General features: G+C 56.7%; 2 protein-coding genes across 2 annotated transcripts in view; one reads left to right on the top strand and one right to left on the bottom strand.

Annotated features, from left to right (window-relative positions):
• Positions 1-708: 708 nt before the first annotated feature.
• GNMT (glycine N-methyltransferase) lies at positions 709-6,053 on the top strand. Its single transcript, XM_084622290.1, has 6 exons — positions 709-946; positions 2,501-2,628; positions 3,495-3,608; positions 4,362-4,504; positions 5,109-5,230; positions 5,530-6,053. Exons 1-6 carry the CDS (start codon positions 741-743, stop codon positions 5,699-5,701), a joined length of 885 nt encoding a protein of 294 aa, XP_084478416.1. The 5' UTR covers positions 709-740; the 3' UTR covers positions 5,702-6,053.
• Positions 6,054-7,755: 1,702 nt separating this feature from the next.
• The window catches only part of PEX6 (peroxisomal biogenesis factor 6), a 28,414-nt gene continuing 12,238 nt past the window's right edge, over positions 7,756-23,931 (bottom strand). Inside the window, exons 9-17 of the mRNA XM_084622932.1 lie at positions 23,591-23,667; positions 22,983-23,115; positions 21,437-21,642; positions 21,266-21,327; positions 17,025-17,133; positions 13,865-13,981; positions 12,910-12,987; positions 11,443-11,582; positions 7,756-9,388 (exon numbers count right to left, since the gene is read on the bottom strand). Of these exons, the coding sequence (XP_084479058.1) occupies positions 9,252-9,388; positions 11,443-11,582; positions 12,910-12,987; positions 13,865-13,981; positions 17,025-17,133; positions 21,266-21,327; positions 21,437-21,642; positions 22,983-23,115; positions 23,591-23,667 (1,059 nt within the window). The 3' untranslated portion in view covers positions 7,756-9,251. The remainder of the gene's footprint in view (positions 9,389-11,442; positions 11,583-12,909; positions 12,988-13,864; positions 13,982-17,024; positions 17,134-21,265; positions 21,328-21,436; positions 21,643-22,982; positions 23,116-23,590; positions 23,668-23,931) is intronic.

Genomic DNA, 23,931 nt, shown 5'->3' with positions numbered 1-23,931 from the left:
CCAGCCCTCCTCCTGATGATCTGTATCTCAGGGGAGTAATCCCTGTGTACTTCACACCTTGCTACAGTGGGCCAAGAAATGGAAATCTCTTCCCAGGGGAAATGGTATTTTGGGAGAAAAGTCCCAAATAGGGACACAAAGTTCCTTCCCCCCCCCGTGTGTGTGACACCCTGTATAGCACACACCCCCACCGTGTATTCCCCTCCACTTGTTCCCGGTCCCTTGGCTGTTGTCAGGTCTAAATCGTGCCCCTGCGTTCCCTAGCAGAGTGTTAATTAACTTGTCTTCACTCCCTCCCTGCCCCTGACAGCGAGGGCCTGGACTGAGCTGGACACAGCTGGAGGAACTGGGCAGCGAGGGGCCCGGGGGCTCACGCTTGCCCGTGCAGCGTCGGGTAGCTGCCACCAGTCCCAGCTTGGCTCAGCTGCGTGTGACAACCCAGGCCCGGGAAATTTCCAGCCCGCGTCCTGGGAGTGAGAACTTGCCCTTTTCTGGGTCCTTCATGGCTCCTTCGCTACGGAGACGAGCCCAGCCAGCCGAGGAGGGAATCCCGGTGCTCGGAGAGCCGTGAGCAGGCTGCTGGCTTCATACCCCCCCGAGCCCGCGCCCTGCCAGGGGTCTCCGGGGCGGGGCCCGGGGGCGGGGCCGGGGCGGCCCGGGGGCGGGAGCCGGGGGCGGGGCGGCCCCGGGGCCCGGGGCGGGAGCCGGCGGGGCCCGGCAGAGCGCGGGCAGGCGGCGGCATGGTGGACAGCATCTACCGGACGCGCTCGCTGGGGGTGGCGGCCGAGGGGCTGCCGGACCAGTACGCGGACGGGCGGGCGGCCCGCGTCTGGCAGCTCTACATCGGGGACACGCGGGGCCGCACGGCCGAGTACCGCAGCTGGCTCCTGGCGCTGCTCCGCCGCCACCGCTGCCGCGCCGTGCTCGACGTGGCCTGCGGCACCGGGTGAGCGGCCGGGGAGCGGGGCCGGGGCCGGGGGGCCGGGGAGCCCGGAACGCCCACCCGCTCTAGGGGGGTGTGTGTGAGAGAGAGAGAGAGACACCCCCCGTATGAGAGACACCCTGTGCGGCCCCCCCGTGTGTGACACCCCGTGTCCCCCGTGTGTGAGAGACACCCTGTGCAGGCCCCCCCGTGTGTGGTACAGCCCCCCCTGTGTGTGTGACACCCCGTACAGTCCCCCCTGTGTGTGAGAGACACCCTGTGCAGGCCCCCCCGTGTGTGGTACAGCCCCCCCTGTGTGTGTGACACCCCGTACGGCCCCCCCTGTGTGTGAGAGACACCCTGTGCAGGCCCCCACCGTGTGTGTGACACCCCGTACAGGCCCCCACCGTGTGTGAGAGACACCCTGTGCAGGCCCCCCCGTGTGTGAGAGACACCCCGTTCAGCCCCCCCATGTGAGAGACACCCTGTGCAGGCCCCCCCCATGTGTGACACCCCGTTCAGCCCCCCCCCGTGTGAGAGACACCCTGTACAGGCCCCCCCCATGTGTGTGACACCCTGTACAGCCCCCCCCATGTGTGAGAGACACCCCGTACGGCCCCCCCCGTGTGTGATACCCCGTACGGGCCCCCCCGTGTGTGTCACACCCCGTACAGCTCTCCGTGTGTGTGTGACACCCTGTACAGCCCCCACTGTGTGTGAGTGTGTCACACCACATACAGCCCCCCCGTGTCTGAGACCCCCCCGTCTGTGAAATCCCCATACAGCCCCACTGTGTGTTTGTGTGTGTGTCACATCCCCGAAGAGCCCCCAGTCTGTCGGATCCCCCTGTGTCTGAGACCCCCCCCAGTCTGTGCAATCCCCATACAGCCCCCTGTGTCTGAGACACCCCTGTGAGTGAGATCCTTAACCCCCCCGCCCCTGTGTGTGGGAGCCGCCCATCCCCCTCTGTGAGAGAGCCCCGTACAGAGGGGGAACCCCCAACATGTGTGTGTGAAATTGCTGTATAGCCCCACCATGTGTGTGACCCCCTACCTGTGTGTGTGAACCCTCCCCTACCCTGTAGGTGTGACCCTCCCACCCCCACCCTTCCCTCCATTGTGTGTTTGTAGGAACTCCCCCTACCCTGTGTGTGTGAGATTCCCCATACAGCCCCATCCCTGTGTGCGCCCCTCCCCCATACATCCCTGTGGTATGTGTGGGAAAACCCCTCCCCACACACATGCAGGAACCCCTACTGCCCCATGTGTGTGTGTGAGACCCCCCCCATACAGCCTCCATCCTGTGTGTGAGTGGAAACCCCTGCCTTGTGTGTGTGACCCCCCCTGTACAGCCCCACCCCATGTGTGTATGAACCCCTGAGATCGAGGGGACCCCCCCCGGTGCATGTGAGACCCCTCTTCAACCCCCCAGGGCCTGAGGGGAACCTCTACACCCATGGAGCCTTATGGGATACCCCGTCTCACGCCATCTGTGTGATGCCCCCAGCTCTGGCGCGCACCCAGGCACCCCGCTCATGTGCCCTGCGGGTGTGTGTCACACTCTTCCTGCCCTCGGCAGGGTGGACTCCATCATGCTGGTGGAGGACGGGTTCAGCGTGACCAGCGTTGATGCCAGTGACAAGATGCTCAAGTACGCCCTGAAGGAGCGGTGGAACCGGCGGAAGGAAGAGGCCTTTGACAATTGGGGTAGGCACAGTGCCCCGGGGGCGCACACTTGGCCACATGCCATGGAGCAGTGTGCCTGCCCCTGGATTGCCTTGGCGGGGGGAGGCCCCAGGTCCTGTCTTTTAGCCCGATGCAACATGTACGCCTTTGATTTCCCCTTGGCAATGAGCCGCTCAGGCTCTGAACCCTTCCTGCTTTGTCTCTGGCTGGCAATGAGCGCGGTTGGGGCTGAACAGGAGAACAGCTTCCTGCTGGCACTGGGGGTGATGATGCCTCTGTAGGGGGAGCTCAGAATCCACGGGACTCCTGCTGCTGCTCATCCCGGCATTGAAACGCCTACTGCCGGCTCTGCCAGGCTTCCCCTGCCCCAGGGGATCAACGTCCAGTCCCCAGGTGCTGTCAGCTGCATGTCCAAGGCAGACCCCCCTCATGGTACCCTGTCTCTCAGAGACCTACTGGAACGTTTCCCTGGCATAGGGTCATCAGCAAGTGTAACAACGTGCTCTGTGCCCCTCTTCCCTGGAAGTCATTAAGGAAGACACTTGGATATCACACCCCGTTCGCCCGCCTCGCATGGTGCAGCGCTAGCTTCCCTGGGCCTGGCTTTGAAATGGGAATGATGCCCCGTCCCACCTCCCCAGGGTAGTGAGTGTCTGAGTGTTGCGGCTGTTGTCTTTGGCCATGGCAGTGCCTCTCTGAGCCGAGCTGGTCAGTTAGCACCACTCTGTGTGGTGCGTGCTGGGGGTCGGCAGTGCTTTCTGGGATGCAGTGGAAATGGGTGCTGAGGCAGGAGGAGTGGGGATCTGTGTGCAGGAGGGAAGGCCCCCTAGCCCAGGGAAGGCAAGGCACGCGCGTGTGTGTGTGTAACCAGCTCTCGTGTGGTGCAGTCATTGAGGAGGCCAACTGGCTCACCCTGGACAAGGACCTGCAGAAGCCTGGAGATGGGTTTGATGCTGTCATCTGCCTGGGAAACTCCTTTGCGCATCTGCCCGATTTCAAAGGTGAGCCTGGTGAACGGGGTCTGCTTCCGGGGACCAGCCCTGCAGCCAGAGCCCTGAGGGCCGGGGGCAGGTGCGCACGCAGGGTTCTCATCTCCAAAGCACCAGCCCTCGGCAGCTGCCAGGCGAGACAGGCCCACCGTCCCATTTACTGCTGCAGGGGGTTGCTGAGACTTGCTCCAGCCCACGCTGGGATGGCAGCAGGATTCGAACTCCCAGCCCATGCTCAGTCCGTGTCCAGAATACAACCAAGGTCCCAACTCCCTGTGTGGTGCAGGAATGAGGGAGAGAAGAGAAGGTTGCTCGGCTCCACCTAGGAGCGTCCTGGATTCTGGGGCTGCTCTAACTTACACTGTGCTGCAGCGGCTCTGTATGAGCTGTCTGTGCAGTGCGCACCAGCCGCCCTGTCCTACCCTAGCCCCTCTCCCTGCCCTGAGGGCACTGGGCTGGTCCTCTGGCTGTACCTGCTCCAGGGGCCCTCTAATGCTAGGGCGTTCCTGGATGGCCAGTGTGGGCCATGCTAGGGCCTGCTTATCTCCAGCCAGGAAATGGGGCTCTTGGGGAGGCAGACTAGCTGGCTGTGGCCAGTAAAGCATTGCTTAGCTGAGGCCCGCAGGGCCCCAGAGCCCCCTACATGTCCTCTGCTCTCTGTCAGCGCCACTGTAGGACAGAGCGAGATGCCGTGGGCAGCTGGGGTGGGGGATGGGCTCTGGTGTGTTGCAGACGGGGGTAGCTGAATCCCACCCCTTTGCCTAGGTGACCAGAGTGACCATAAACTGGCCCTTAAGAACATTGCGAGCATGGTGCGACCAGGCGGCCTCATGGTCATCGACCATCGCAACTATGACTACATCCTGGCCACGGGCTGCGCCCCCCCTGGCAAGAACATCTACTACAAGGTCACTGCCCTTCAGGCCTCCCTGGTGGAGGGGGAGGTCACTGGGGGGGGGGGAGGGAGCTGCTCTGTTTGTCTTGTCCCATTGCGGGATAGGGAGAGAGCTGACTGACACTCAGTGATGGAGAGATAGAATCCTCCCGCCACCCCACACGTCCTCCCTGGCCACACGACCTGGCTCTGGCAGTCCCCCAGCCATGCCATGGGCTCTGATGCCCTGGTGGCATGAATCCTCAGCTGGCCTGATAGGAGGGGGCAGCTCTGGCTAATGATGGACAGGGCTTAGGGAGGTAATGGGGGAGCCTGAACCGACTGGAGTCACAGGTGAGGACGGAGCAGAGGAAGGAGAGTGTAGCAGCCCCCTATGTGCCCTCGGTGGTAGCCGTGGCCAGAGGCATCACTGGGTGCTGTGCAGACCACACCAGGAGAGCAGGCTGTGTTGGGGGTTGGGATTGGAGCATTGGGCAGGCTCCATCCCAGAACGAGCAGGCAGGGGGAGGCAAATGCCACCCCAGCAGACCTGGGGCAACTCCCCCCATTGTGCCTGGGGGCTGACTCATGGGAGGGGAGGAGGTAACAGGAAGCTCTTGGCCTTGTGCCCCTCCCAGAGTGACCTGACGAAGGACATCACCACATCCGTGCTGCTAGTGAACAACAAAGCCCATATGGTGACCCTGGACTACACCCTGCAGGTCCCAGCCCAGGAGCCAGAGGAAGCCACGGAACTGAGGTATGTGCTGGCCAGCACAGTCACTGGTGGCGAGAGCAGGGGTGGGCCCCAATCCACATGCACACGAGGTGTCTGGGCACAGGGCGCACGCCGCAGGGGCCTGTCCTGCTTTGCCCAGGTGGGGACTCCTGCAGGCTGAAGAGAAGCACAAGCCCTGGGCGGCTTGGCTGCATCCCTGCCAGCCCGACTCCCCCACTCACGGCAGGCTCCTGGCAGGGTCACGTTGGCAAAGGCCAGAGGCCCCCCCACCCCAGGCGCCTGCCCCAGCCCCTCACTGTGGTCTCTCTCCTGTGTTCCAGCAAATTCCGTCTCTCCTACTACCCTCACTGCCTGGAGGCCTTCACGGAGCTGCTGAAGAACGCCTTCCATGGGCAGTGTCAGCACAGTGTCCTGGGTGACTTCCAGCCCTACCAGCCCGACCAGGCCTACACCCCCTGCTACTTCATCCACGTGGTGAAGAAGACTGGCTGAGGCACCGCCTGGCGTTGCTGGCTGGACTGCGCCCCCGGCCCTGTGGCAACGGACGAGGACGTGGAACGCTTCTCCATCTTCCTGTCTGAACAGCTCTGCTTGGGCGGCTGATGGGACGCTCCACCATCCGGCCGCTTCAGGGGAAGGCCCCAGGCTTTGCCTGTGAGGCCTCCGTAAGGCTATGTGGCTGGCTAGACTGGCCTGTATGGCTGCTGCTTGTCCCTCTCTGCTTCTCGCATTTGCCAGGCTGCACCGGGGTGGGGGGCGTTTGTCCAGATCTCAGGGCTGTCGAGGGCTCTCCAGAAGGCTGTTGCGGGGAAAGTGAAACAACGCTCATGGAGAGTTACCAGTGCACGTGGTCCTGCGTGTCTGTTCTGCGCCTGGGCTGGGGATGCAACGCTCCGAGGAGGCTGGAGTTGGTGTGAGCAGGACTCTGCTGGTGCCGGTCATGGGGATCTCTCTGCACCCACGAGGGGGGGCAGTGCCTTTGTGCCCTTTGTACGGATGAGTGACAGGGCCGGCTCACGCTGGTTGCTGCGGGTAAGGCCCAGGCCCACTGGCTCGGGTACTCGTAGCGGCGGCAGCTGGAGAACATCCCCAGCCAGTGGCCTGGCTGCAGTGTCAGCAGCTGTCGAACTCCCCAGCTGGACTAAGCTGCCAAGGCTCCAGCCTGGAGGGGCCCGAGCAAGGGTTGCTGAGCGCGGCCCAGGACCGGCGGGGTGCAGCTGGTGGCCTGCTGCCCGGTAGCAGCAGCGTGAGCCTGACCCGAGGGCAAGGAAAGGAGTTGAGAGAGAAAAGCAGGTGGCACAAGCCTCGCAGCAGGGAAAACCACTGCCAGCTGGTGCAGCTGCTCAAGGCTGGGAGTGGGGGGCAGAGGTCCTCATCTTGTCTGCCAACAGCTAGTACCCGCCTCCCTCCCAGCGCAGGGCGCAACCTGGCTGGGGAAGGTGGCTGCTGTCCAGAGCCAGGCTCCTGGCCCTGAGCTAGCTTCCTCCAGGTGTTGTCAGCATTCAGCCGGTGAGCGGGGGCTAAGCACCTAGCTGCATGGCCGAGGGTGCAGGGAGAGCGACGAAGGGGTAGACCAGCCAGGCTGGAGGCACTTGGCAGCACTGGGAGGGGTCAGCCCCAGCGCCCTGCTGCTGAAAAGGGCAGCGAGAACGAGAAGGTGCTCGTGGGGGCTGGCAAGGCGAGGTGGCTGCTCGAGGCAGCAGCAGGTCTCTCTGGCCCCAGAGGGGAGGTGGCAGCCTAACCCCGAAAGGCTGGGGGGTGCAACACAGCCAACCACTAGTGGGGCAGCTTCGGGGCCTGTGCTCAGAAGCGCTGTGCCTAGCACTGGTGCCCGTGCCTCAGCCCAGCTCCGGGCCAGCATCCTACTCAGCACCTCCTCACCCACCCCCCATCAGCGTGCCCATTGCTGGGCTGCTCTCCCAGCAGCAGAGGAGGGTAAGTGTCCATTGGTGGCTGGAAAGAGGCACTCTGCTGCTCCAGCCGGCTCAGTCCCTCCCCGGGGGAGAATGCCAGGCGTGACCACAGGCTGCGAGAACTGCTACTAATCGCTGGCACTGCTGAGGACAGGCTGTTGCGATTCCCCTGGGAGAGGAAGCTGGGGCCAGGCAATGCGAGAGAAAAGCTGAAGCCAGTATCACTGACCAAGTCTTACTGCCCCACAGTGTCTCCTTGTCCCCAAAGAGCCAGCCACACAGATAGGGGCCAGGGCACTGCTACAGCCCAGGCAGCCTTTGCAGGCTCAGCACTGCTGGGCACAGCTGCCTGGCATAGACCCAAACTCCCTGCCAGGCTCACGTGAGGCCCCAGCTGGCTCAGCTCCGCCCCTGCAAGCCCCCCGACAGAAGCTGGTAAGTGGGTACAATGACACCAAGCCAGGCTTGACAGGAGCCCACAGTCTGCTTCTTGCGACCTGCACGCCTGGTGAGTCAATGCCCCTCTGTGTGCTCAGACTGTAATGACCTCTGGCAGCTCTCTGTGAATGCCTGACCCCAGATGAAGCCAGAAGCTGCAGAGGGGGCAATAAATCCCCAGACACAGCCAAAAACTAGACCAGAAACTCCCCCTTTATTGAGAAAGCCTATGTACAGTACATACCCCTGCCCCCAGCCCGTGCAGCCAGCCGCATCCTCACACAAGTCAGGTGCTCCGGGCCTCTTCCCTGTGTACTGCCCATGTGCTAGGAGCTGGCCAGGGGGATTCAGAAACTTCTCAGGTGACCCACGCTTCCTCCCTGCCGCTTTGGCTCCCCTCCTGTCTTGATGGTGGCTGCCTGAGTGATCAGAAGCACCATCCCTAGCTGAGGTGCATAAGCCAGGAGGGAAAGCAGCAGGGGACCCTCCCACCACAGGTGGCTAAAGCTCCACCAGGAAGTTCTCTCTCATTCAGGATGAGATTCCCCTCCATGCCAAGGGCCAGCACGAGACCACCCTTCAGTGGTGCCAGGTTTTATGCTAGCCCTGTACCCAGGGAGAAGAGTTGTGGGTGTGAATTCCCCTCTCGCCAGGAGAAAAGTCCGAGACCTACTCCCAGAGCCCCCAGCTGTCTACAACCACCCTGGCCCCGTTCCTTGGCACAGCACCATGATAGCTTTGGAGAATCAGACATATCTGCTTGAAACAGTGCATTTCTGACACTTACAAATCTGCACCAACCCCCATTCCTACCTCACCTCCTCCCAGAACTGTCTTGCTCTCAGGGTCTCCCCCGCTACACCCCCTGTCACCTGAGCTGGGACAGTGCCCCGCTGCATCCCCCAGCTATGGAACTGCCGAGAGAAGCTCTCCTTTAATTTAGTGAAACAGACCAAGCCCAGTTTCTCTCCAACTCAGATCTCAGCGCAGAGACTGACCCTGCCATGCTGCACCATGGCACACAGCGCGGGAGAAGCAGCTGCTGTGCTTCCTGGCAGCCCATCGGAGAGATGAGAAGGAGCCCTAGAAGGGCATGAGTTGGAGCTTATCCACAGCATGGAACGCAGCCCCCAGCCCAGCAGTAGGGAAGCCATTTCCTGCACTGACCACAACACTGATCCCGAGAAGGTGGCGTCTGCTAATTCACTCACATCCCAGGGAGGTTGTGGGAGGGGGAAGAGACAATCCACCCCCAAGCCCAGGATCTCTGCTTACTCCAGGGGGAAGGCACAGGGTCATGGGACATCCATGACTAGTGCAGGGTCTCACAGGGGCTTTGGTTGCACTCCTTTCCCTTGAGATCCACAACTCAGCTTAAAGCCCCTTCCTCACACACCAGGTCATGAGGGCGGGATGGCGGCTGTGGGAGTTGGGTGCACCACAGCCTGGCCATAAGACGTGAGGTTGGAGGAGGGGGCCTGGGACAGAAGAGGAACATGAACCCCAGCTGTGCTGCCCAAAGCCTGAGATCCACCCCACGTCCATGAACGGTGGCCAGGCTTGGCCAGGAGTCAGCAGGTGATGACACCTCCACCTCTCCACATCACCAGCCCACACAGCTGTCCCGAATCCTCTTGGACTTCTCCGTATTAGTGCTTCGTGAGCACCTTCCCTTCCCTTTCCACTGCAGGCTAGCAGGCAGCAAACTTCCGCTGGATCACTCTGTATTTAAGCAGCTCCTGCTCCGAAACGGATGGCTGCAGCCTTGCAGCAGCTTGTTCAAAATCCTCCATGCTCAGAACTAGAGCTGAACTCTCCGTGTCCAGCCCTGGGGGAAAGAGTTACACAGGCACCTGAATGCACATGGCACAGGGAGTTGGTCTTCCCCACCCCCAGTCCAGGAATCTGCCCCCAGCCAGGCAAGACTTGACAGCCCCCACTCTAGACTCTGCATGAGTTTTTGAACAGCCACATGAGGCTCTGATTTCACCCTGCCCCCACCCCCTGCCTCCAGCCCCTCCTCTGACATTCTCTCGCATTCAGAATCATGGCTTAACAAAAGCTGCCCAAGCCTAGGCAAATAAGAACCTGCCTTGTGGGAAGGCAGATGCGTGAACTCAATTTGGGCAGAATGGCTGGGCTTGGCGAACGCCTCCACGCCAGCTCCCCAGAGGGCGAAGGGCACCCTGCCGCGTCTTGCAGTGGAGAATGTTCTTTAGCCCCATATTCTAGAATCATGTGATTACGGGTGACTCTCAGCTCTTGGTTTTGTAATGAAGTTTCTAACCATCATGGTTGCGGAGAAAAGCTTGAAACCGTGGTCCAGGTGCCACCTAAGAGCTCCAAAATCAGAAATGAAAGAGAACCCACAGTCTATTCTCTTCTTAAATCCCAGGACTTTAGGGGTCCTGCTTGGTGACTGTGGAATGTTCTGGGCTGGCAAACCTCTAAACCCCGCTCTGCCTCGTGCACATGGGAGCTGTCTGCCTGTCAGTGACCAGAGGGGACAGCTCATGCCTTTCTCCGCAGCCACTCCCTTTCCCTTTAACCTTTCACGGAGAGAAGCTGCAGAGCAGCTGGTGAGAAGAAGAAAGGGGGGCAACAACAGAGAGCAGAGGAGACCTCCTTGCTCCAGCAGCGAGCGTGCCTACAGACTTTTTGGGGTTACACCGGGGCGGGGGGGTGGGGATCGTAGTCCCTGAGCCAAGCTGCACGTACTCGGCACTCAGACTCTCCCCTCCTGTGTCAACCTCACCAGCCCTTGGTCACTTTCGGGCCGTGAGGCTCCCTGCTCAGATCAGATTGAACAAGCCCTGGTGGGACTGTTCTCAGAGCCTGGTGCCAGACCCATCACTATGCAGCTGCCTTGTGCCGAGAGCAGGGGGACAAACAACCCAGCTGGAAGTGGCTGACCGCCAGGATGGCAGAGCAGAGTCCACTTCAAGCCCATTTATATAATGTTTGTTTACCTAGCTTAAGGCACATGTACAAGAGAGAGTGGCTGGAGCGAGAAAAGGTTGCCACACCACTTGGTGACCAAACACAGCCAATGACAAGTCCCCTTTCAGTCGCTGTTCACTACCCCAGCTTTGGCCAGGCAGGAAGGCTGGGTCCCAGGGCTCTCCCTGCTGCCTGACACATGGTTCACTCGTCCCTGGACAGAGCATTTTTTAAGTCTGACTCTCCATTTATTTTGCCTCGCTCGGACCCTTCTTAATACTGCAAAATTAGACAGCATGCTGAGGAGCCAAACCCGGAGAGGGAAGCCAGGATCATGACCCTATTCTACAGATGGGGAGCTCCGTACAGAGACATACCAATGCCCATCACACAGGCTGATCCATGCAGACGGACCCCACCGTGCAGAGCCTCAAAGAGCCCCGTGACAGAGCTAGGACTTGGACAGTGGGGTTCCTAGCTCCAGCCCACCGCTCTAACTAACGGACAATGCTGCCTCTCCATTGCTTTCATCTGCCTTCGTGTGTGCATGCCTCCCAGTTTAGTTACAATCCCTTGTGAATGTTCCCAAAACGCCCAGATCATTGGTGAACATGACCTGACCTAGCCTGAATCCCCATGGTAATCCCCGGAGGAGCCTCCTCCCGACTTGGCTTGGCCACTTGGCATTCCCCTTTGTCCCAACCCCCAACAGAGTCTAGTCCAAGCCAGTGTGAATTGATGAGGGAAGATTTCACAAGACACTGTATCAAATGCTTCACTAAAACCCAATTCACTGCCCTTAAACCCTATCAGGGGAAACCCCCATGTCTGCCTGGCGTAATTTGTTCTGCATCACTCCCCTCCCAGTAGCTGGGGGTCCAGCTTGTCTCTAGAGATTTTAACCTCTGCACAGTGCACAAGGGGAAAGGGCTGGGCTCCTACCTTCCTCAATCCAATCCACCTTCCTTTTGACGGCACACATCATGGCGTCTGCACAGAGCGCATACAGATCTGCTCCCGTCAGCTGTGCAGGGCACTGATCCAGGACACTGTTGAGGCTCACTGAAGGGTCCAGTTTGAACCTGCCAGGAAGAGAAATGCTAGATCCACAGACAGCTGGAGACTGAATCCAGCCACACAGAATTCAGCCAGAAGGCTGTGGGCAGGAGGACTCGGATCCCCAGGTCAGCTCCTCCCTGTGCAGCCCCCCTGGGCTCTGCACTAGGTTCTCCATAATCACAGGCTCCACCACTTGATTAACCTACTCGTTCATTTCCCTCCTCCAAGAACACTGCTGGCCCGCATCACAAGTGGAGTCTCACTCCCGCAGGGTAGATTCAAAGGCAATTCAGATCTGTCAATCAGGGAAGACCAGACGTCTGCAGGTCTGGCTCCTGGCTGCAGACTCCTCCCAGAAGAGAGCTTCCGTACCTACCTATATCAAAGTGGTCTCGATATCAAAAATTCCTGTGCAAACCCCACACCCCAGAGGTTCGGTCTCCCCTAACAGGAAGGGCTCTGGCAGACGAGCCAGCCACACAGCCAGACCGGAGAGCATACGACACAGATTTCAGCAACGCACATGTTCATTTCTCCAACCAGGATATGCCTGGCCTGAGCTGGAAGAAACAGCAGTGATCGTCCACAAGCCAGATGGGGAAACTAAAACACCTCCAAACAGGTTAAAGCACAGCTGTACACCATGGATAATCCCTAGGACAGGGATGGGAGACTCCCTGGGGCCCTGCAGTGTGGGCAGGGTAAAAACACTGGCAGATCACAATGGGACCCCTGGCACCACAACCTCTATAGTGCAGGGCCAGCTCCTCAGCTGGTGTCAAGCAACAGTGACTTCAACAAAGCAGCACATAACTCCCCTGCTGAGGGTCTGTCCCCTTGTGTGCAGACACAGCCCTGTTACAGCGCTCCACATCTCTTTGGCTGAGGCCAGGCCTCTTGCAGCCCAGGAAGGGGCTGTGGGTGTGAAGGTCGAGCCCGGAGCTGAAGAGGTGGTGTGAGCTCATGTAGGCCTGGAGGGAGCCCGGTACAGCCCTGCTCCTGCCCACAGCTGCAGGGCTTTCCTTCTCTCCTGGGCAGCAGGCCTGTCTGCCTGGCCTGACACCTCACACACCCTGCTGCCAGCCAGCATGGCCAGAACAAATCCCCAGGCCAGGACAGAGTCTAGGGAGCAGTGCTGCGGCAGCGAGGCCTGCACACCAATGCTACCTCCAGCTCCGAGCTAGGGGCAGCCCACAGAGCTCTGGGCACCATGACCGGCACCTCTGAACTGCCTTCCACTCTGCCAGCCGCCCCCACCCATGCTTAGCCCAGCCCCCGAGCCACACGGCGCATGCACAGCTAATCAAGGAAGCGGCTTGTTCGGAGCTAGGCATCTGGGCAAACACTCACTTCCTGGTGATGGCGCTCAGCACCCGCAGCTGAGACTCACGGTCCTCATTCATGCCGACGTAGACCAGCTTGTCAAACCTGGCAGTGGAGAGAAAGAGCCAGTCAAGGACAGATCAAGAAAAACCTGCTTCAACAGGCAAGTCACATGCTCCCAGCGTCAGCACAACAGCCCTGCACCCAGCACCAGGGCAGTTGGTGGCTCCCTGGCACCCGCGTTACCAGGCTCCACTCTCACGCTGAGCCCAGGGACTGGGGAGACAGAGGTGGCCTCACGTCACCTGATTCTCAGCCTGTCCCACCCCAGGGTAAATCAGAGGAGCATGAGGGCTGCTCTAGCTTATGTTCGGGTTGCAATGGTCCCCACAGGCTGAGGGCCAGCCCGGGTAGCCAGAATCAACATGTTTCAGCCCTGCCTCAGCCCTCCTCCAGCTCATGCCCGACGAGAGGCGCTGAGTGGGAAGCCAGCACAGACCCTTTGCAGGAGCTCTGCAGAGGCTGGGGAGCCCCGTACACCAGGGCTAATGCCCAGGACTGTTTCCGTTCCCAGTACGCCGCCAGACTGGAATAAAGAGGCTGGAGGGCAACAGGAAATCCATCGCCCCCATTGTCTCCACTGTGGTAGCTTTCAAAGGCTGCAATCAGCACCAGGGCTGTGTCACGCTCTGTCCTGCACACAAACATAGGCAGAGACGGGCCCAGCCCAGAAAAGCTTGCAGGGTAAAAGAGACGAGTGAACATACCCCACCACAGGAGGGAAAGGGGACTGGGGTGGGTAAAGTGATAAGGTAACATGGTGATGCAGGCTGCACTGGGCACAACGTGATCTCTTTGAAGCCCGACAGCCACTTGCCCCGTGGGCCCAGAGGCCGAGGCACTGCCCAAGGAGCCTCTCCCCACATATGGACAAGAACAGTACCCATGTGCCCAAGCAAGCCCAGAGCAACGAGCAATGTACCTGCCAGGCCGGAGCAGTGCTGGGTCCAGGAGGTCAGGTCTGTTGGTGGCACCGATCACAAACACGTCTCTGGTGGAATGAAGTCCATCAAGCTCTGCTAGCAGCTGGGAGACAACTCTACCAAGGGCAAGAGAGGAACGACAAAGGTACGGACCCTCTGGAGTTACTGCTAATCCAACCTTAAGCTGTGAACAAACCCACTCCCCAAATCCATAGACACTTAGCAGTACTATCACCACCAGATCACCCACAAGCCCCAGCTCAGACCAGGGCCCCATTGTACCGGGCATGGTGGAGACACACCATAAGAGACAGTCACTACCCCAAGCAGCTTATAAGCTCAACAGACAAGACCAAGAAATAGAGAGGGAGACAGAGTGTGTGTGTGTGGAGCATCTTGGCTCACTCAGCAGGTCACAAGACCCAAGTCTTTTGACTTCCTGTCCAGTCCCCAGTCCCTGAGACCATGCCACCCACAGCACGCCTGCACACACACCCCGCCCCCCCGAAAAGCACTTCACACACACACAGCCCTTGAGACCCATAGGCCTCTCTAACAGGGAACTACATGGGCACAGCCCAAGACCCCTGCCTTGGGACAAGAACACAAATGGCCTTGTGGTTAAGGCAAGTTCCCAGCTCTGCCAGACTCTCTGTGTGATCTCAGGCAAGCCCGTTCATCTCTCTGAGGCTCCGTTCCCAACGCTGCCCTGCCCCCCGGCACCTGATGAGGATACACACACTAATGTCTGAGAAGCGCTCCGATGCTCTGGTGACAGGAACCATATATAGACAGACACACATCTCTGTGGATCATGTTCCCTACAGAGACATTTGCTAACCACAGCTCAGACCTGGAAAAAGGTAATGTCGTGCCAACATTTAAAAAGGGTAAACACGATGACCTGGGTAATTATAGGCCTGTCAGTCTGACATCGATCCTGGCCAAGACAGTGGAGTGGCTGATATGGGATTCCATTAATAAAGAATTAAAGCAGGGTAAGATAATTCACGCCAATCAACATGGCTTTATGGAAAATAGATTCTGTCACACTAATTTGGTTTTGATGAGATTATAAATTTGATAAAAATAATAACATTGATGTAATATACTTAGACTTCTGTAAGGGATTTCACTTGGTATCACAGGACATTTTGATTAACAAGCTAGAATGATATAACATTACCATGGCACTCATTAAATGGATTAAAAGCTGGCTAACTGATAGGTCTCACAATGTAATTGTAAATGGGGAATCATCATCGAGTGGGTGTGTTTCCAGTGGGGTCCCGCAGGGATTGGTTTTTGGCCCTAGACTATTTAAAATTTTTATCAATGACCTGGAAGAAAACATAAAATCATCCCTGATAAAGTTTGCAAACATAAAAATTGGGGGAGTGCTAAATAACGAAGACGACAGATCACTGATACAAAGCAATCTGGATCACTTGGTGAACTGGGAGCAAGCAAACGGTATACATTTTAAATTGGCTAAACGTAAATGTGTACATCTGGGAACAAAGGCGGCAGGCCAAACTTACAGGATGAGGGACTCTATGCTGGGAAGCAGTGACTCTGAAAAAGATTTTGGGGGTTGTAGTGGATAACCAGCTGAAAGCCATGCGACACCGTGACCAGAAGAGCGGACGTGACCCTGGGATGTGTGAACAGGGGAAGCCCCAGTAGGAACAGAGAGGTTGTTTTACCTCTGCATGGGGCACTGGTCCGACTGCTGCTAGAATCCTGCAGCCAGGTGTGGGGTCCAAAATTCAAGAAGGATGTTGATAAATCGGAGAGAGGTCAGAGAAGAGACACAAGAATGATTAAAGGATTAGAAAACCTGCCTTAGAGTGGTAGACTCCAGGAGCTCAATGTGTTTAGCTTTCCAAAGAGAAAGTTAAAGGGTGAACTGATCACAGTTTACAAATATCTACTTGTGGAACAATTATGTAATAATGGGCTCTTCAACCTCGGAGAGAAAGGTCGAACATGATCCAGTGGCTGGAAGTTGAAGCTGGCCAAATCCAGACGGGAAATAAGGCATAAATTTAACAATGAGAGTAATTAACCATTGGAACAACTTACCCAGGGCCATGGTGGATTCTCCATCACTGACAATTTTTAAACCAAGACTGGATGTGTTTCTAAAAGCTCTGCTCCAGGAATTACTTTGGGGCAGTCTCTGGCCTGGGCTATACAGCAGGTCAGACTAGACGACCATAATGCACCCTTCTGGCCGTGGAATCTAGGAACCTGCCCCGTAGTGTACTCTTGCGTAACGAGCTCACCTGCAAGGCACTGCTGGCAGTCAGACCGGTGTGCACCCTCTGCACCCAACAGCCACCCCACAGGGAGTCAGGTGAACTGTGAATGGCAGACACTGCAGCGTCAGGCCTCTGGATACCCTGCTGTGTCTAGTCTAGTCAACAGACTCTATTCCTAGGCCCACAAACACGAGAAGCTACCCTCAAGCCTGTGGATGCCTTGTCAGGCTCAGCCGAGCACAGCCACACCACCTTCATAACGCTTCAGGTTACAACTCACTGTGCTCAGCTGAGCCTTGCACATAGTCACCGTCAGAGGCATGTGCTCCCAAAAATCCCACCTACAGGCCCGCTGGGCTGCAGGAACGTGACTGAGATTCTGCTGACACGTGAAAGGTGTGCGGTGCTTCACACAGCACTCCCTGCCCTGAAGCGCTTCCCAGCCGACAGAGGGAAAGAAACAAGACATGGGTTATGATTTCAGCAGTGATGGCTCTTCGTGGGCAAGGACTGTGTCTTCATATACGTTTGCACAGCAGCCTGAATGCTGATCCTGACCGAGGCCTCTCCGGTCATTTTCGTAAGTGTTTGCCCCACGCCCAGCAACAGGAGGGCCTGATCTCAGCCAGAGGCCCTTAGGACTTACTACAATCAGCAACAGATAATGACAACGCCCCACGCGTGAGGCAGTGCGAAAGCAGGTGTCAAGCCCACTGCAGCAAAGGAGAGGACTGGGAGGAGCAGGGAGGCAATGAGGGAAGAACTAGGGTGAGATTCTGCCACCAACCTATGTGTGCCTGGCCCTGCCATGCAATCTCACACATGCCTGGCATGTATCAAATCACCCAGAATCCTAAAGTAGCTGCCAAAACAGAAGGGCGCAGCAAGCACTCACCTGTCCATAACTCCACCTGAGTCTCCGCTCCGTCCACGGTTGGGTGCCAAGGAATCCAGTTCATCGAAGAAGATAATGCAGGGGGCAGCTGCCCTGGCTCTGGTAAACACTGGGAGGAAAGACACACGCAGAGCATGGGCACCCAAGAAAGGGCTGCACAGAGAGAGCTGGCACAGTGGGGAGCCCCCATCGAGCAAGCAGTCCAGAGTGGGAGGAAAAGAGAGTTCTCTCTTCCATAACTGGTGTTCTTCGAGACGTGTTGCTCAAGTCCAGTCAAGGGGGCGCCGGAGCCAGTCCCCTGCGGATACTGCTGAGGGGAAAAACTACCGGCACCATGCATGTGGCGAGCACACATGTAAGTTGAATGGACATGAGCAATCACCAGAAAATGACTGGGTCCTGCTTTGCAGACACATACTCCTCAGCCCAGAGCTCTGCCATCTCTCCTGGGACGTGACAGAACATGCCCACAGCTGTTCAGGGAGGAGGCTGCTTGGCAGACAGGAACAGGGCATGTACTCCAGGCACAGGGGTGCATGAGGCAAGGCAGAAAGCACAAAGAAGAGGGCGGCTATGCAGGTGGCATCCTGGGACGGCTACTCACCATTACTGTTATTTATTGGGTGTATTACGGTAGCATCTAGCAGCCCACCGTGGAGCAGCCCCACTGCGCTAGGCGCTGTACAAACACAAGACAGAGAGACAGCCCCTGCCCCAAGGCGCTTACAGTCAAAGTATAAGACACGAGACAACAGATGGGGACAGACAGGGGCATGCAAGGAAACAATGAGGCACGATTGTGTAAATAGACGACACAGACACGGGGAAGGGGGGATGCAGTAGCACCCACAGGCAGAGTGACCAATGGGATGGCAGCAGATGGCACGTTAGCGCCATGATTTTTTGTTCTTTTCTCTTTTTTTGGTGGGTTTAGTTAGCAGGGGATCAGCTAAACGGGAGCGGGAGAGGGACGGGGAGTAGGAGCAGTGCGGTGTGAAGCCATGCCCCAGCCCTCCCTCACACAGCCATTCAGCACAGGGTGGAGAAAGTCAGAGAAATCTCAGCCCTTTTGCCTGGACTGTCCAGAGGGCCCTGCTTTGCCAGCTCTCGTCCCCACCGGCTGGAGTCACTAGCTGTCTCCAGGGGGGAAAGGAGGCACCATCTGTCTGCTACAGCAAAAAGGCTCCTTTCACCACTCCCTCAGCCACCCCTGTTTGTCCATTTTGTCCACCTGTTGGGTCTTATCATAGAGCCAGTCTGCGAGCTCTGCAGCAGCGACTGGCTTCCCATGACATGTCTGGACACACCCAGACACTGGGGCCCTGAGCCTGGTCTGTGGCCCGAAGGGACGGACGTAACACAAACAGCAGCAATAACGGCGAAGGACCTGGAAAGAGCATGGAGCACAGTAGGGGAGAGATGCAGCTGGGTGTGATTACAGAGGTGTGACAATCAGAGTCCAGACCACCCAAAGGGAGAACAGCAGAATGAGCAATTGAAGCAACTGGTCGTATACAATATGACAGATATGGCAAGTCAGGTCTTTTTTGAAACCTTGTGATGTTCATAACTTGATGGTCATTATGAGATATGTCGGCAGATGGTGGTTATGAATCTATGTCTTTAAGTATATAAAAAACGTGCTCATAACCTGTACTACAATTCAGATCCACCTCACAGCAGGGAGGGGTGCTGGCCATGAAATGCTGGATCCCCTCTATGATGGGGGTACACAAGGGAACTGTTCAGGAAATACCTTATCTTAGAAAAGGGAACTGAGCTAATAGAGAAGTGTGAAACCTGCAGTGGCGTCTTTATGTTTATTTTCTGTGTCTTGTGTGTGTGTTTACTTTCCCTATTTCACCTTCCAATCGGTGGCTTTCCCATTAATTCAACCTTGTTTATTTTTAGCCCATGCAGGTCTCTGGCATGCAAACAGCATGGAATATGCATGCCAAAGTGAGCTGATAACTGGGGGCAGGTTCCACTCCTTCAGGGGTGACAAACCAGGGGTGAAAAGTCCAAGTGTCTGGTAGTTAAGAACATGGGGGAGAGGGACTTCGGGAAACTGGGGACCAGAAGGGTTGTTGGGGTCACCCTGCCAGGAGTAACGAGGCTGGTGGAATCTTGGGTGAGACTTTTGTGCTTGTGGGCTGGCTCCTGGTGTCCACGCTCTGAGCCAGAGCAACACAGCATTAAGGCCCCCAAAGTTACAAGGCAGGCGGCAACGGAATCCCTCACTGGTCTGGGTGATCCCCAAACAGCATAGGAGGGCTCTGCAAAGGATGTTGTGATAATTGGGCCAACAAATTTACCCTAGTGTGAGCTCAACTTGTAGTGAGTGAAAATTCACAGAGCATGATAATAACCTGTAATAGACCATGTTGATGGAAAAAGGTGCCAAAGGAAGACAGAAAGAACAAAAAGTCCTACAGATAAAATTCAAGGACTGTGTTCAAATCATGCCAGGTAAACAAGAGAAGTGTGGGACCAGCAATCAATGGCCCAAAATTGGTGTGTTGGAAGTGAGACCCGATAGGTGGACAAAATTATGTGGGAGGGCTACTCCCCTTTGGGGGCCTTAAAAAGAGACTTGGGGGTGAAAATTAGCAGAGGCGAAGCAAACTCAACAAGTGCTGACGGGAAAAAAAGTAGCAGCTGTCTGCCAACAGCTGCTCCGAAAAGCTTCACCATCATAATTCAGAGGAGTAACCGTGTTAGTCTGTATCCACAAAAACAACAAGGAGTCTGGTGGCACCTTAAAGACTAACAGATTTATTTGGGCATAAGCTCTCGTGGGTAAAAAACCACTTTTGTGCCACCGGGCTCCGTGTTGTTTTTGTACCATCATGATTGCCATCCCAGACTGTCTCCTGGGACTCCAGGATCCAGCATGACACTGCGGTGCCTCCTTTGTCCTAATCCTGAGATGTCCTGATCAGACCAGGCTAGAGAGAGGGAGCCAGATGACATCACCATCTCCACTGGCTCTGACTAGATCTCAAACACCACCTGGGATGTGAGACTGTCACCCCCCCCCCCCACTCCCCTTGTGTGTTCTTTTCCTTCCCCACCTTATTTCTTCTCTTTCCTATCTCTCTCCTTTGCCATCTGCCTAAGGAGCATCTGGCTTAGTTGGCCAAGTGTTGCTGCATATTTTGCAACACTTCAGCAAGCCCGTGACCAGAAAGAGGCAGCTAAAAGCAATGCCCTAAACAGCTCAATGCTGATCAGACCAGGTGCTGGGCCTGAGTTTTTCCAACAGCAAGGCTGCAAGTGAGAGTCAGCACCAGAGACAGAAGCTGCATTTTCTGTATTTGCTGCTCTTTTCCCTCCCCTCTTGGGTGCGTGTCTTGTTTTGTCTTCTAGGAAACGGGATCAGACTTTAACCATTACAGCACCAGTGCATCTCAACAAACTGGTTCTGTTTTCCCCAAGAAGGACAGTGAGACAGCCAAACAAGGGAGACACTCTCTCTCCAGCCAAAGGGAAGGGGAACAAGGTACGTCGTTAAAACGAGAGCCTGACTTAATACTTGACATTTCAAATGCTTGAACGTTTTTCCATCTTTTCTGTCTCTTTAATAGATGGTCATAAGGCTGTTTGATGGTGTGTTTGCCGTGGCACTAAGCAGGCGGAGGTCTCTGTATGCCAAAGCCCTGACCTTGTTTAGTGCGGCTTAACACTGGACAGTTTCAGGGTCACGTTAGCACCTTTGACTCTCTGGGTCCATTTAGTCCACATGAATTAATACAGCAGGGACGTCAGGCAGCTGGGAGCAGGAGCAGGCATGGAGCCAATGGAGGGATTCAAGGAAGAGATGTGATGACTGCAGCGGCAGATTAGAGGAGAGGCAAGGAGCAGGGAGGCCCAGACAAGAGCCATTATGGGCCTCAAGGCTAGAGATGGCCACAGTATGGAGCTGGGACAATGAAGAGAGAGCAGACGGGAAGAGAGGGAGAAGTGGGGTGTTGCACAGAGGATTTAGTAAACCTGATACAGGGGGGACGAGGGAGGCTGAGCCAGTTGGCCCAGGACACAGGCCAGATTGGTCCACTGTCCCCAGCAGCCTCGCTGTGAGCAGAAGTTTGTTGGACGAGCAATAGGGTCAAATTCTATCCCCTTCCTCCTACGCCAAGGAGGAGAAGAAGACTCCCGGGGCGCACAGCCATCCTGCCAGCCACGCTCACAACTATGAGCCAAAAGCGCACAGAGCCCCAGGAGCCAGAGCTGCTACTCACCTTCACGCACATTCCCTTCACTCTGCCCCACGTACATGTTAATGAGCTCCGGCCCTTTCACACTGCAATGGAGAGAGCAGGGACCCAGTTATACCAACCCTGCGCAAAGGAGCCCTGCACACACAGCACAGGACCAGCACCCCACCCCAAGAAAGGCCAACCCCTCCTCACCTGAGGAAAGTCATGGTGCACTCAGTGGCCACAGCTTTGGCAAGCAAGGTCTTTCCTGTCCCAGGAGGCCCGTAGAGCAAAAGGCCAGAGCGGCACAGCCCCACAGACAGCAGCTCCGGGTGCTCCAGAGGCAGCTGGATGGTGTCCAGGATCTCCTTCTTCACTTCCTGGAGCCCGCCGATGTCCTGCCAGGTGACCGTGGGGATCTGCAGCGAGACCAACAGCCCAGTCACCCACTTCGTCCCCAGCCCAGAGCAGGTTTGCTCCAGTCCCCAGCTCCAAGACTGACTGGCAGCTGCGCGAATAGGGCACTCTGACACCCCCGCTCCATGTGCTCCCTGCCCAGTGTGTATGTTGTACATCCCTGATCTGATTGCACCCCCTTCTCTCACACCTTCCCTGCCCCCAAACTCCAGCCCATCATCTCAGACTCCTCCGCAGCTCTCAGCCCCCTCCTCAAAGGTCACACCGCCCTCCTTCACACAGAGTGCCTTCTCTGCTGCTCTGCCTTGTCCTCGAAAACCCAGCCTCCCACACCAGTCTCACGGCCAAACCCGGGGCACGGGGTGTCTGAATGGCAAGCTCCCAGAGACAGGGGCTGTTCTGCACAGTGCCAAGCACGCTGCCTGCTTTCCATACACACAGCTGGAACAGCTGGAACTGGAGGGAGAGAACTTTGGGGATGGGACCAAAATGTTGCATGACAAACACATCAATAATGGGCATGGCTGCAGGAACGACTGCCTATTCCCATCAGGGTCTGCAGTGTCCTTGTAGCTTTGTTGGTCCCAGGAGATTAGAGAGACAAGGTGAGGGAGGTAATATCTTGTACTGGACCAACTTCTGTCGGTGAGAGAGACAAGCTTTCAAGCTTACACTGAGCTCTTGTTCTGGTCTGGGAAACTAACTCAGAGTGTCACTGCTAAACTCAAGGTGGAACAGATTGTTTAGTATAAGTGGTTAACATAAATTTCAAGAGGCCATTCAAGGTGAAGTGGCCCATTAACACTCCTCCAGTCACATAGGAGAAGTAGTAGGTTATAGATTGTTGTAATAGGCCATAAGCCCAGTGGCTCTGCTCAATCCATGGTTTTTAGTGCCTAGCAAAGTTACATATTTAAGCTCCCAAGCCCCTCTTTGGAAGGTGTTGTGCAGATTTCCTTTGAGGATGAGGACTGGGAGGTCGGGTATAGAGCGATCCCTCTGTGAAAAGTGTTCATCCACCGGTGAGAGGGAGTTTTTGTCACTTTCCTGCGTGAGTTTATTCGAGAGCGTACACTCCAGGCAGTCAGGGAGTGGAAATCCCAGCATGGCACCCAGCCTGCTGGTCTCTGAGTGGGGAGTGCAGTGAGGGACAGACCCCCGCGTGGCTGTTGCTAATCAAATGTTTTTCAGACGTCCGGCTCTGCGAGTGACCATCAGGTGCCTATCTACTGTAGTGTGGCTTCATGTCCTGAGGGATGGGGTGAGGGCCATTCAAACGGACCTGGCAAGTGGCACAGATACCGGAGCCTTGTATCCTTCCTCCCCGCTCAGTGGTTCATACCTTTGGGGCTCCAACTGCCTGCGAATGAGCCTCATGCAGCTGATCCAAAGCAACGTTAAAATCCTCCGCGAGAACAGGGAACCCAGCAGCACAAAAATCTCTTTCCTCGTCCTCACTCAGCCCCCCTGGGAAACTGGCCACAGAGAAGGAGAAAAGTCTAAGTCTGTTCTCTTCACACGCTCAATTCACCACCAACAGCACATCTCTCCCTGAGCCGTCCCCACCACCCCTGCCCCTTTCTGCTAGCCCCTGCACGGTCCCCACTGCCCCAGACCTGGCACTGTCCTAGCCTCACTCCTGCTAGTCACTGCATCTCCCTCACTGTGCTGTCTCAACCGTGGCCACAATCACTGCACATAGTCACTGCATCTCCCTCGCTGCACTTTGTCCCCACCGCCATGTAGTCTTTGCCATGTCTCCACCATGGGTTTGTCTGGATCACAGCCACATTCACTGCATGTGCTCCCACCTCCCACAGAAAAGAGGATGAAATACTGTATCTTTCCACCCGCGGAAATGGAGCTTTTCATTCCCAGTAATTAATGTTCTGGATACAAGCAGGCACTCTGCAAGTCCATGGATGATCACTCACAGGCCCATCTACTTACCTTGAGGTTAAGATCCTGGTGCAAGCTGCCTGGCCTCCTTGGGCCAGCAAAGCACAGAAATCTCCCAGCACAAACCCCTGTGAACACAGAAACAAAACCCATGTCCAATGGTGAAGAGCATCCGTGCCACTGTGCACACTGGAACCAAGCGCAGCCTCCTTCTCAGACAAGGAGGGTAGAGGTACCTGCACAGATGTGTTGTGTGCAACTGGGTGCTTAGCCTGACCTAGGTAATCACCCCATTTCCTCACACCAATCACACCTAACAAGCCAGGTGAGCACACATCTTTAGTGCCCGCAAAGGCAAGTCTGGGTGCACAATTCTGCAAGCACCTCTGCAC

This window comes from Lepidochelys olivacea, assembly GCF_965140295.1.
Source record: "Lepidochelys olivacea isolate rLepOli2 genome assembly, chromosome: 3".
Lineage (NCBI taxonomy): Eukaryota > Metazoa > Chordata > Testudines > Cheloniidae > Lepidochelys > Lepidochelys olivacea.
The sequence above is the reverse complement of the archived record's forward strand: the minus strand, read 5'-3'. Positions and strand labels throughout refer to the sequence as shown.